This window comes from Lactuca virosa, chromosome 2, assembly GCF_052849685.1.
Source record: "Lactuca virosa cultivar CGN04683 chromosome 2, Lactuca_virosa_CGN04683_v6, whole genome shotgun sequence".
NCBI classification, from domain to species: Eukaryota; Viridiplantae; Streptophyta; class Magnoliopsida; order Asterales; family Asteraceae; genus Lactuca; species Lactuca virosa.
This window is the reverse complement of record NC_136427.1, coordinates 235,113,668-235,127,121: the sequence shown is the minus strand read 5'-3', so window position 1 is coordinate 235,127,121 and position 13,454 is coordinate 235,113,668. Positions and strand designations below refer to the sequence as shown.

Sequence of the window (13,454 nt, the reverse complement as noted above, 5' to 3'; positions counted from 1 at the left end):
TAAAAATCCCTTTCTAATAATTTTGATTGCTATTATTCCATTTTGTGTTTTATTTTCATGAGTGATAGATAGATACATTGACAAAGTGAAGTAAGCTCCGGATGTCTTTTCCTTTGGTTTATTGTTACTTTGTCATGTAAAGCTTAAGACCATAACAACACCACCAACAAACTCACAAACACAGATAGATAAACTCCCAAAAGGCAAAAACAACTTGGAAGATTAGATTAATTTTTCTCTACAAAGTCATGTCCTCATAAAATGCCAATTGTCTAAAATACCCCTTAGTAAACAAAATAAATATCAGAATCACTTATGGAAAGCATGTTACAGTTTTAGAGTGAGATGAGTCTTGTGATTAGGTCAGGAAGGTGAATGTTGAGTGCTAAACTCACCAAAAACTTGACAAAATGTGCACAGAAGCAAACACCAAAGCATTTAGCCTTTGTCGATTCACTCATCACTGCAGTTTTGCATTAAATTACTTCTTTTTATAATAAGGTGATGCATAAAAAACTTTTATAACACCAATTAATGCAACACTTGTTACCTTTTAAAGCCAACGTGTTGGAAGACATGACAAATATATCAATTATGATGATCACTAAAGAAGGAAACTCCCACACCTAAACAAATCGAAGTCAAAGTCAAAATCAGCGATTTGTATAAATTTGTCAAGAAGACGGATGTACCATCATTGCTATAAGGAACAGCTTTAAGTAGCTTGAGGCAAGGATTGCAACCCATGTGTTTTTGTATCTGTATAAGATAAAAGTTTAAATGAATCTTAAATTTGAATAAAGAATATAATAAAACACAGAAAAAAAAAATACTAAAATGGCAAAATCTACTTACCCAGAGACTTCAGAGGACATAGTTAATAAAAATCTTGTTCCAAAGAGTAATATACTGATAAACAAAAGATTTCCAACAAGGACATCTAGCAATATCTATAAATCACAATGCAAATGTTTTTTCTTTTAGTTTGAATATTTGATATAATATAGGAATTTAAGCATGAACATATTATATAGATGTATATACCTTTCCACATTCCCAGATCAATGAAGGATCTGAACCCGATCCCTCTTCATTTGTACTTAAAATGGAGATTCTGTCTTATAAGAATATATATAAATTAAGGGTAACAATACTATATACATGATCATCAAATTGCATGCTAAACGAGTGTTCCAAGTGTAAAAAATGGATACAAACATCCAAGAGAAGAAACCCAAAACTCAACTTCCACATCAGCCCCTGAAATCAAATCATGTATTAAAAATGATAAATAAGGATTTCAAACAAAAACAAGAAATAGTATTATGTAGAAAACCATATGCACCTCAAAGTTGATAGCATCATGATCAAACATGTTGTAGAACAGATGTCTATATGCTTTAGCCTTGTGTAGAATCAAATCAATTAGAAGAATCTAGAAAAAGTCAAAGTGAAAGTTAGACCAAACCAATTGATATAAATACCAAGAACGAATTACAGTTTTTTTTTTACCATGATTTCACATTCAATGAACTCGTCTGCAACTGCTTTACAGTTTTGCTGTCATCACAATTATAACAAATCTTTTATATGTAAATAAATTAGGTTTGAAATGAGCAGGAAAAGAGAGTTATGAATTAAAATATAATCCAGCTTACACATTTCATGAGGCGAATATTTCCTGGTGAATATTGCACGTATAGAGTTTTAATATGATGCCCACACTGAACACATCGGAAATTCATGTCTTTTGATCAACTGCACAGATTAACAACTTGATTCCAAGTGTTTGGTTAATGATTTACAACCATGTTATTTTTGGGTTAAGTATATTATATTATATTAGAAGTAAGATAAGTATGTTGTTGTTTTAATGGAATAACCATAACCATATATATGATGCTAAAAGGATATACTGAATTCTACTAGTGCCCATTCAAATTAAACAGTCTATGTTTGACAACATTGATGATTAGTTCCAGAAATATCTATCAAAACCAAATTCGAATCTCAAAATCAGCACAGCATCCATACAACATGTCATAATCTTATTATTGACTCCAAACTATAAATCACATATAGTTTTATAAACAGATTAAAGCATCTCAACAAAGTCTAGCAATTTAGGATTTTTCAAAAAGAAAAGGTTAAAACCAAAATTTGAAGCTTTATACTTACTTGAATGAAAAGTTGCAGAGGAAGACAGCAAGTCGCCGGAAATGGTGAATCACCCCTACCCCGGTGTTCGTCGGTCGATCTGTTTTTTTCCTCGTACCTTTGCCTTATGTCCGCGAGACAGACTCAGACTGCGACCAGCGTAAAAGGAGCAATAGTCAAGGGCCAAGGGCCTTGGGCTTCCTTACTTAATTCACATTCATAGCCATGGCCCATGGTGTTATTTAAAATTTTATTTAAATTACTTCTATGCATATATGTGTTCATGTAAACAGTTTCATTAAACAAGTCGTATGCATTATTGTATTATACTAGATTGCATACGACTTGTTTAATGAAACTGTTTACATGAACACATATATGCATAGAAGTAATTTAAATAAAATTTTAAATAACACCATGGGCCATGGCTATGAATGTGAATTAAGTAAGGAAGCCCAAGGCCCTTGGCCCTTGACTATTGCTCCTTTTACGCTGGTCGCAGTCTGAGTCTGTCTCGCGGACATAAGGCAAAGGTACGAGGAAAAAAACAGATCGACCGACGAACACCGGGGTAGGGGTGATTCACCATTTCCGGCGACTTGCTGTCTTCCTCTGCAACTTTTCATTCAAGTAAGTATAAAGCTTCAAATTTTGGTTTTAACCTTTTCTTTTTGAAAAATCCTAAATTGCTAGACTTTGTTGAGATGCTTTAATCTGTTTATAAAACTATATGTGATTTATAGTTTGAAGTCAATAATAGATTATATGACATGTTGTATGGATGCTGTGCTGATTTTGAGATTCGAATTTGGTTTTGATAGATATTTCTGGAACTAATCATCAATGTTGTCAAACATAGACTGTTTAATTTGAATGGGCACTAGTAGAATTCAGTATATCCTTTTAGCATCATATATATGGTTATGGTTATTCCATTAAAACAACAACATACTTATCTTACTTCTAATATAATATAATATACTTAACCCAAAAATAACATAGTTGTAAATCATTAACCAAACACTTGAATCTGTGCAGTTGATCAAAAGACATGAATTTCCGATTAGGAGTGAATCAAGATTCAAAGATGGAAATTAACAAAAAAAAAAAAAAAAAAAAAAACAAATTAACAGATGGAAATCGAGATTCAACCTAAAGAATCAAAAAAATCAACAAAAAAAATCGAAAATAACAGTTTAATAATCTAATCGAGATTCACATATGGAGGTTGAACAACCTAAGAAATCGATAATCGGCATATCCAATTTCACAGTAAACAGATACAATCATATTTTAGAGTTATGATTTAGAATCCGACCTTGAAGATGAGAGAGGCGAGGAAGACGTGGGAGAGCGTAAGTAGGGATAATCGGAGCGATGTGGTCCACCTTGAAGTGTCGACTGAAGTGTCGATTGAGAGACAGAGAGACGAGGGAGACGAGTGAATTTCAAGTCCTGGAACAGATTGAAGTGTCGAATGAAGCTTTGATTGAAGCTTGGAGATTGAAGTGCAGACTGAAGCTTCGATTGAAGCTTGGATCGAACAGAATGATGACTGGAGTCTGGAGCGATTGAAGCTTCGATTAACTGAAGATGGGTTTGAGAGGGGAGAGAGGAGAGTGACGAGAAGAGAAGACGGCGTTTTTTTGGAATGAAAATCATAAACCCTAAAAACGAATCAGACTAAGGTAATAGGTATAAGTTCTTTACCCTAATTTTTTAAAACAAATGCACCAAAATATAAAAATTAAATATATTTTTTTATAAAAGGCGGGTACCCGTCGGTACCGGTTCCGGGTAACCGCCGGTTCCGGGTACCCGGTATTGGAACCGGAACCGGCGGTTATCCAGCGGGTATCGGTTTCGTAAAAATGAGAATTGGAATCGGAACCGCTTAAGGCGGTTCCTAAACTTTAGGAACTAGAACCGGAACCGCCTAAGGCAGTTCCAGTTCCAGAACCGGCAGTTCCGAGGCGGTTCCGGTTCCGAAAGCAGGTACCCGCTTCCACTGCTCATCCCTAATTGTATTGATACAAACTTTGACTTTATACCACTATCCATGTATGTCAAATTTGATTTTGGAAAGTACAAAAGTTTGACTTTAAACTCAAACCAGCTCTTTTTTGTTAGGTTGGTAGGTGTCATATCATACTCACCACACTTTTTTTTTTACTGTCATGTTATTTTTTTACTGCTTCTCACAAAACTGGTGGGTGTCATATCACACCTTACCATATTTTTTTTTTAATTGAATAAAATGTAATAAATTAAAAATAATAAAAGGAAAATACTTCATTAATTAAACAAAATACATACTAAATTTAAAAAAAAAAACATAATCGAAACAAAGTATAATAATATGTGACGTCTAATCATCGTCGGAACGACATCAAAATCCTCATCCGAATCTCCTTCAAACAATTCTGATTCGGTGTTTGTATCGTCAAACAAGTCGTCTTCAACAAATCGTGGACAACGAGATTCGTTCGAGCATTGAATATTTGTTCTACAAATTCCGCACGAAAATTGTGGTTCCCAAGCCGGTCGTATACTTCCGCTCTGTTTGCCATGTACGTCTCCGAACCAATACCAACTCCTTCGACGAAGAAGAAGACATTTTGAAATAACTTTTTTTGAAAAATCTAGAGAAAGTTTTGTGTTGTTTGGTGATTTTAAAATGAGAAGTTAAGTTTTATTTATAGGAAAAAAAAATAGCCAACAGCTACTTTCAACAAAAGGGGTGAAGAGTGGAGCAAAAGCATACCACGATAAACCCTTACCGCATTTTTTTTGGTCCTCGATGTGGTGTTTACCGCATACTGCATCTTACCGCGGTATGCGGTAGGCTACACATCGTGTGGTCTTAGGAGTAATCTCTTACTAGGTCAGAACGGTCAGATTTAAATTGTTCAATACCATAATTAAAAACCTCTGATTTAGTATTATAGTTTTTAATATGCTTTTATTGAGTCTGATAAAAAATAAGAGGTTGTGTCTGACTCAATCAAACTTTCATTCAATTAGAGAAAAAGCACGAATGGCTAGACACAACCACAACCTTTGCCTAGTGAAGCAGATGAGGCTTACAATGCTTTCAAATCCAATATTTCTTAAGAGTTGCCCTTTTCAACATAGAATTAGGCCCTCTTTCTTTATTTCTTTCTTTGTTTTTCCCAATTAAATGTTGATTAAAAGATATTTGAGAAATCGATGACACACTCTGGTAAAAAAAATGGAAGGAAAAAGTAACTGGGCATAAAACACTACCTAAGAGTGAAATCCAAAGTATATTTGCCATAATAGGGAAGAAATTGAAAGTATGTTCCATTTTAGTGTAGATGATCATCTGTAATGATACTAAATAACCATTTAGTCTTGAATTATTGTTTAGTGGAAAAAGATTGATAGATGTTATAATGCCAAAAAGTGCCAACTCATGAATTATTTAAATAAAAGATATTTATATAACATATATATTCAGATTAATTCACCATATTCAATCACAACATATCTAATAATTTAAAGAGTAAATTACAGAATGGTCCTTGTGGTAAACATATCTAATAATTTAAAAAGTAAATTACAGAATGGTCCTTGTGGTATAGTAAGAATTACAATCTTAGTCCAAGTTTGCATGGATAATCCGTTTCATTTTGTTGCGAGTTTAGTTTTTTTTGTCTACACCGTTAGAAATCAAATGTTAAAGCCATGTGAAATGACAATTTTACCTTTATTTTATTATATATTAATAAAAAATAACGCAATAAAAATGGTAAAGTCAGCATTTCACATGAATTATTTTACAGTCTACTTTGCTTTCTACGGGTGTTAGATAGACAACAAGGATTACCCATGTAACGAAATGCAAACCCGGACTAAAATTGTAATTTCTACTATACCACAAAGACCATTTCTGTAGTTTACTCTAATTTCAGAAATAATTATATAAATAAAGATATACCATAACTGAACATTATAATCTGCATACAAATTTACAAATTGAAACATTTGTAAGTAATCACTTAAGCAAAACATAAAAATGAAACCATATCAATAAAAACAGTAAAAAGATAGGAAAAAAGGCAAATAAACTTCCTTACATGACAAAACAAACAAGAAATAGATCACATACACCAAACGTAAAAAGGAGGTCTGAAAACCTTAAAAGACAAGAAAGAGCCTAATAAAGTTAGCATATGAAAAGGAACAAAAGATGAACAATCTTAGTATTATTATTATTATTATTATTATCATATAGTAGCTGTGGATGTTTTCTTGAAATCAATCTTGTCAACCTTCACTTCTCCATCAATGAGTTCATAAACATAAACAACGACACGTAAGCCATCAATGTCCATAAGAACAAAACTCGGGTTCACATCATAAGTGATGCTGCTGTATGCACCAGTGGCTGAACCAGGGTTAATAACCACACCAGCCTCATGTTTATAAGCCTTGAACTGATGAGTATGACCACTAACCAAAATGTCCACATCTAATTGTCTTTGAAGCATGGCTAATGAATCCAAATCCCCCCATGGAACAACCTAATTTCATTTCAGAGTATGTATAATCACATATCATTAATTAATTACCCATCTAAATTATATTAACATAATGAGTTAATGTGTAATGACTAACCTGATGACCATGACATAATCCAAGCTTGAATTGGCCAATGGTGAGTGTTTTGGTCTCTGGGTAACGAGCATCTTCATCATATTCACCTCGAGTGATGTGTAAACTTGGGCATAGGCTTTTCAAATAATCATGAACTTCCTGTTCGTCCATGGAGACATAAACCAGAAAGAAATGTACATTGGTCAAAGAACAAATCACATTTGGATGATCCCTTAAACTAAACTAATATACTCAGGAAACCAATCACATCTTGATAAACCATTAATTGTTTGTAGAAAAGTAGTGTATAAGCGAATTATTGACTTACTTTGATACAGAGATTACCGGTGCAAATGATGTGTTGAATCTTGCCAGGAACAAGCATAGATTTGAACTTGGCAGGTAGATCAGGTGCTCTATGTGGAATATGTAAATCCCCAATTGCCAATACCAACACCATCTTCCCAACTCCCAAAAGCAGCTACACACGCAGCTCGATTTCTCGCAAGGTCCTAACGATCATGTATTTCAGCAAACCCTAAACGAAAAGAATTAGGAAAGCAACTCGATTCAATGAGGATCAATAATTAAAATGTAAATCAGCTGGATCACTGATGATCTTAGGTTTTAGTAAACCCTAATACAAACATAGACAGTAATCAAGTGACTGAAATTAGTTAAAGTAAAGTAGAGATTAACACATCCAATTACCTCAAGAATTCGATGAGAGTCGAAAATTCAACGGAACTGAGTCAAAATTTACAGATTTTTTGGTTAATTTTGGATATCAAAACCGATCGTAGAAGAAGAGGGGCGTCGTCATTAACTAGGCGTGTGCAACATTATGATTCTTCGAGTTTGAAAGAAAAATTACAAAAATGACTTTTACTTTTGTGGGTTTGGCATTTCACCCCCACTATCTTTGAAACTTTAATTAAATTCTCTCTTCAACGACTATGGTTTATTTATGCCAAATTCATAAAAACTATTCAATTTGACTATATATTTATTTCAATTATTTACTTATATTGATATGATAAAAAAATTTGATTTTTTTATTAATCTATCTAAGTCAACCTTAATGAATCTCATCCATTATTTGACAGGTTCTTGAGGCCAATAAGATTGATTATAATGAAGATGCATACATTGATCTAGAAACGAATATGCATCTCGTGTGTTGACCTTATTGAACAACCTGGATGAAAGAAAACATTTGTTGTTGACTTCTCAAGGCGTTAATCAAAATCAATAAAATAATGTAAGAAATTAAAGAGTGAATGGAAAAAAGAAAAGTAAAAAATGACATTCTGATTTATGGTATCCCAATTTGAGTAATTTTTTTTTTTAATTTGAATCGGTTTTAATGTTTGTATAGTATATTATAAACCATTAGAACACTTGAAATCACGAAGAAGAATTGATTAAAAGTTTATAAAACACAATCACTTTAAAATTACTAAAATTACAAAGTAATCTAAAAGTTTATAAAACACAATCACTTTAAAATTATATGCACCACGTAATCTAACTGCATCTTGGACTCTTGGTACTATCATGGGCTTTGATCTACACCTTTTTTATAGTTGGATAGTAACATGCTTCACAAAATCAAGCTAAAAGTCTTAGATTTCTTGTTTAAATTTTTTTGAAGCTTCTTTTCACCAAATTAAGCTAAAACCAAGATCATCAAACTTTCTAGTAATGATATCATATTGTTTGTCATAATCATAACTTGAGATGGTAAAATAATTGTTTTGACTTTGTATAAAAGTTTTATACTAGCACAAATGCTTTTTGCTATTGAAGTTGATGAGAGGACATTTGAACCATGCCTTTCTAGAGTCGAGATTGGCTTTAGACTATAATAAAACCTCACTCATGACTCAATGCCTAGCTTTAGGTTGGATGGTATACTTGTTGGGTGGGTGAAAGGAAGCGGAACCGCACGGGCACATTACATCCTGGGTATGGTTTAGGCTATGCGGTTCAGATGTGAGTGATATCCTTTTCACGTTCTCTTTCATCTCCTGATTGGACAACAACTTAAAGGTTTTTTTTGTAGTTTTTAAATATTTATTAAATTATATATATACTAAAAAATTATTAAAATTATGATTTTTAGTTGCCTACAAAACGAGTATAATATTTGTATAAAATATATTTTAAAAAAATAATAAATAAATGAAAGGTAGTGAAAACGATAATTTTCTAGCTTTTGGTAAGTGAAAGGTGAGTAAATGAAAAACTGATACGACATAGAAAAATAAATGGTACACCTTTAGGTCTTAGGGATATGAATAAAGCGATGGTTAGCCACAAGAGCAACACCTTTGGGTCTAGAAAAGTCATTATTGGTTTACTTTTACCCTAAAATATCTTTTGTAATTTGACTAAAATTTCAAGTTTCCAAGTTTGCAATGGCTGAAATGGACAATATGTGTTTATTTGACAAATCGACTTGGTTAATTTTTAATGATACGGGCGTGTTGGTGAAAGATGAATTAAGACATTGTTTTCTATTTTGACTCAACCCTAATTTTACGTCCATCAAGATTGACATTCGTTGATTTCGACCCATTCTCCCACCTTTACTTACAAAGAAAAAGTATTTGGAGGAAGTATCTAGATCGATGTTGCTAGGGCGGACCCAAAATATTTTCGAAGAGAGGGCAAAAAGATTTTTTTTATAGTGAGGAAATTCATCTAAATCGAAGACACAAGGAAACACAGCAACACGTTCACTTCCTACATTGATCTCTCCCGCAAAGGGACTAGCACTAAGCAAATATAGAACCTTAATCAATAATCTAATTCCTTCAAGTTTGACCCAATGTCAAACTGGTCAAAAAAAGTCAATGATCAATGTCAACAAAAGTCAATGGTTAACCAAATCAACACCCACCATGACGCGGAGACCTCTTGGCCACGTCGTGGGCACATCAGGACAAAACATTCGATAACCAGGACACCACCATGTCGTGGGCCTTCCTTGACCATGTCGTGGTCTTTGGCAAAATACCCTTTTATTCATTAAGAGCTTAATCTATAAAGACCAAGGCTCATAACATCAGATCTGGTACTTAATAGCTTCATAATGGATAAAGTTATTAACTTTATCCATTAGGATGATCCAAACAACCAAGATCTAAACTTTAAGTCTCAAAGGGACCAATAATGCATCTTTCTCGACCTAATCCATTAAGTCCAGGTCTCCAACCTTCAGATTTCATTCCTATAATGTCTAAATGGATAAAGTTTCCAACTTTGTACATTAAGAAGCTCCAAACAAGCAAGATCTAAAACCCTAAATCATAAGATGTGCAAAACACACTTTTATTCATGCATGGAGTAAAGAAAACTCTTGCATGTACTCTCTACTCCACCAAATGACCAAATCTGAACACAAACATTACTCAAAAGATCAAGAGTTCTCCAAATTCTATGGAACAATCCTCAAATGGGACTAAAACTCGATAAAATGGATCAAAACATTAAACATACCTAGATCCAGAGATGAAATGCAATAAAGATTGGAACTTTATGACTTACAAAGGTCTATAAGGTGAATGCAAGTTAAGATCTTCAATTTCTAAGCTTCAAGGATCAATCGTGCATGAAAGCATCACTCCAAAACCACCAAAACAGTCCAAAAATTGGTGAGATAGGAGAGGGGAGGCTCAAAGTGGTGAAATGGAGGCTAGGGTTTCTCTCAAGAGGCTTTATATATGATTGAGGATAGAAAAATACCCCAACAACACGGAACCATACTTTAAATACATAGAAAACCCCAAAAATTCATGGGCTTGGGCTGCACAGCAGCCACCTCGTGGCAATCTGCTTGCCACCTCGTGGAGACGGGTTTTCACCCTTTTTCATCCCAACTTCAAACATCCATAACTTTTTCATTTCAAATTTGTTCCGGCGATCATTATATGAATGTGAATGTATTAGCGAACCCCACAATTCTATCTAATTACTTTTGACTAAAAACATACCTAACTAAAATCTTTAATTCGTGCAAGGAGCCTGAAATATCACCTTTCCTATTTTACCCTTTTTCTTCAAATCATAATTCGAGGGATTTAATCCATTAAACAACATTATCAATATCTAATATGGTCTAAAATCTATTCATTTGAAGCTTAAGACCTTTACTTGATCAAGTTACATCCTGTTATCCCAAAATTAGAAACATCAAGGAAACTAGGTGTTACAATTCTCCCCCACTTAAACTGGATTGCGTCCTTGAAATCGGTCCTTACAAATTACTTCTTATATACCCATGACCTTCTGGAGGGTTTTCCCGATCCCACTCCAATTGCACCGGCCGACACAATACCCTTACTATGGTTTGTAGTTTCCACCCCAAGGTCTTCAAATGCAAATTCTATACTTGGACTGGACTCCTAACAATCGAATTCTCAACTGTCACACATTTGATCAATGCCCTACCAAGATGATCACTTCTGAAACCATTAACGATTTCTGATACCATCCCCATCAAATTACAATAGATAACTACATTACGAGGAACTAATTCCTTAACCATACTTCGAAGACTCCAAGGTCGCCTAACAATTTGGCGAACAATTTCATCTTATGATTCAACCATGATGAACGAAGATTCACAGATTCGCCCTGGCCAAGATCTCCCTGGCCTCATGCCGTTTTACTGATAAATTGAATATGGAACCCATGGTCGACCGTCGTCGCCGATAACCTTGCATATAAATATACTAATGAAAACTGAACAGGAACCAATCGATTGCATACATAACTAGACCATATACCTACTTGGATCTAACAACCCTGATTCGCTAACCACTAACAACTATCAGGCTTACCCTCGATCCGTTAACTACCAACAAATCTCAGGCTTACCCCCGATCTGCTAACCACCAATAGCTCTCCCAGCCTAACATAGGCACACATTGAACCTGAAAAACTTAACTATCCTTATCAGGCCTTTGGGTCGTGACTCGTACCCCAAGTTCCAATCAAACAAGAACATAAAAGGAGATCCTCAGCGCAACCCTCGACCTGAGCTCCTACTACCCTAGGGCCCTTAAGCATGACGACGCCCTACATAATACCATTAAAAGCTGCAACCAAGACAATTCGGAAGAAATTTCATCAGCTAGAAACGGCCACCCCAACACGGAACCTTGAAGATTAAGCAGTTGCTTAAAAATATGGAACTTTAGCAACCTGGCTGAGAACTTCACCCAAGAATGAAATTCTCCTGCTACGAAATCTCCACTCTCCCCTACTTAGAATATACAAATTATTCGAACGCATCCAATATAAAACTAAAACTCCAAATCAAACTAACTGGAGTACTACCCATTCCCACCCCTAAGAAACAACCAAAAATGGAGTAAGATAGTCCTTCGAACCATTCAACTCAACCCCAAAACCTTCATCAAACAAGAACATGTAGAGATGCCAGTTTGAAATTTACGAGTCTATATCACCCCAACATTGCACTCTACATAGCAACTATGTAACATACCGATTCCCAGGTATGAGATTTATTCTTTAAAGCAAGTTTTCCGTTGGAACTCGGTGATTTGATAGCCTCAACTCGGCGAGTTGGAGGGTTTTGGGCCGCGTATTTTTATGGACCAACACGGCGAGTTGGGTGAGAGAAACTCGGCGTGTTGGAGGTTGGATGAGAAACCCTAAATTTTAGGGTTTTGCACCCTATTTAATCTCCTTAAGTCCCTAGGGCAGATCTTTTATCAGCTTCCAAACCCCCATATCGGCCCTTGTGAACCCTAATCACCCTTCCCTCTCATTTTGTGAACTAGTGTGGTATTTTTGGAGCAAAAGGAGAAGAAGTTAGAAGAAGGCAAGGATCTAGCAAGCATAGCTCTCATATTCAGTTTGGCACTCTTTTGGACCTTTGTAAGTGTCCAAGATCCGATTTTTACTCCTTTATGTAGCTAGATCTTGAGTTTTATCCTTTTTTCTCCTTATTCTTGGATGTTGCATTGGATGGATCTCATAAAGGTTGCAACTTTATGAATCTACAGGTCAAGGTGACCTTATAGTGGTTTGGATCTGGCCTTTAGCCAAGTCTTGATGCCATGCATGGAGTTTAGGTCATATTTTCTCTCTTTGACCCATTTTGAGTTCAAGACATGCATTGGACATGCATGTCTATAAAGCACCAACCTTTAGGTTGATTTTGAAGCTAGAATCTCTTTTGGAAAGGTTGGGTTTCCAGATCTCAAGGACTTTGTGCTTAATGGTTAAGCCCTTGAGTTTTTAAGCCTTGTGGAGGGTTTTTGAGCACTTGGAGTAGCCCCAAAGAATAAAGTTGGAAACTTTATCCTTTTAGACAACATTTGAGTTTAGATCTGAGCCTTAGAGTCCCTGAATCGAAGAATCAACTGAACGTGTTAAGCTGGGGAAAACTCGACGAGTTTTCCAACCAACTCGGTGAATCGGATAGGGTTTTCACAACCTTCTGAGTACTATATAAACTCGACGAGTTCATTGGTGCACTCGACGAGTTGGGTCAACATGGACTGTTGACCTTGACCATTGACTTTGACTTTGACCATGGTTGACTTCTGAGGGCATTTTAGGTATTTCTGGATTTTGATGGAATTGGTCTCGGGGTGGTTGTAGGCATTTAAGTCAAGAGTTGGGATTCATAGTCAGACCTG

General features: G+C 35.0%; 2 protein-coding genes across 6 annotated transcripts; both read right to left on the bottom strand.

Moving 5' to 3' along the window:
• Nucleotides 1-202: 202 nt before the first annotated feature.
• Nucleotides 203-3,845, bottom strand: ARV2 (Arv1-like protein). 5 transcript variants are annotated; one of them, XM_079079709.1, is made up of 10 exons: nucleotides 3,476-3,845; nucleotides 1,659-1,774; nucleotides 1,513-1,560; nucleotides 1,346-1,435; nucleotides 1,215-1,260; nucleotides 1,045-1,118; nucleotides 856-950; nucleotides 693-759; nucleotides 551-626; nucleotides 203-463 (listed from the first exon to the last, which is right to left on the bottom strand). In XM_079079709.1, exons 2-10 carry the CDS (start codon nucleotides 1,743-1,745, stop codon nucleotides 336-338), a joined length of 711 nt encoding a protein of 236 aa, XP_078935835.1. In that variant the 5' UTR covers nucleotides 1,746-1,774; nucleotides 3,476-3,845; the 3' UTR covers nucleotides 203-335. The 5 variants fall into 5 exon arrangements, with proteins under 5 accessions (XP_078935835.1, XP_078935836.1, XP_078935837.1 ...); XM_079079710.1 differs by having other exon boundaries at nucleotides 1,659-1,758; XM_079079711.1 differs by having other exon boundaries at nucleotides 1,659-1,747.
• A 2,346-nt stretch (nucleotides 3,846-6,191) lies between these two features.
• Nucleotides 6,192-7,627, bottom strand: MAG1 (Calcineurin-like metallo-phosphoesterase superfamily protein). Its single transcript, XM_079079708.1, has 4 exons — nucleotides 7,489-7,627; nucleotides 7,106-7,315; nucleotides 6,799-6,936; nucleotides 6,192-6,704 (listed from the first exon to the last, which is right to left on the bottom strand). The coding sequence occupies exons 2-4, from the start codon at nucleotides 7,235-7,237 to the stop codon at nucleotides 6,408-6,410; spliced, it is 567 nt and encodes a 188-aa protein (XP_078935834.1). The 5' UTR covers nucleotides 7,238-7,315; nucleotides 7,489-7,627; the 3' UTR covers nucleotides 6,192-6,407.
• Between the last annotated feature and the right edge of the window lie 5,827 nt (nucleotides 7,628-13,454).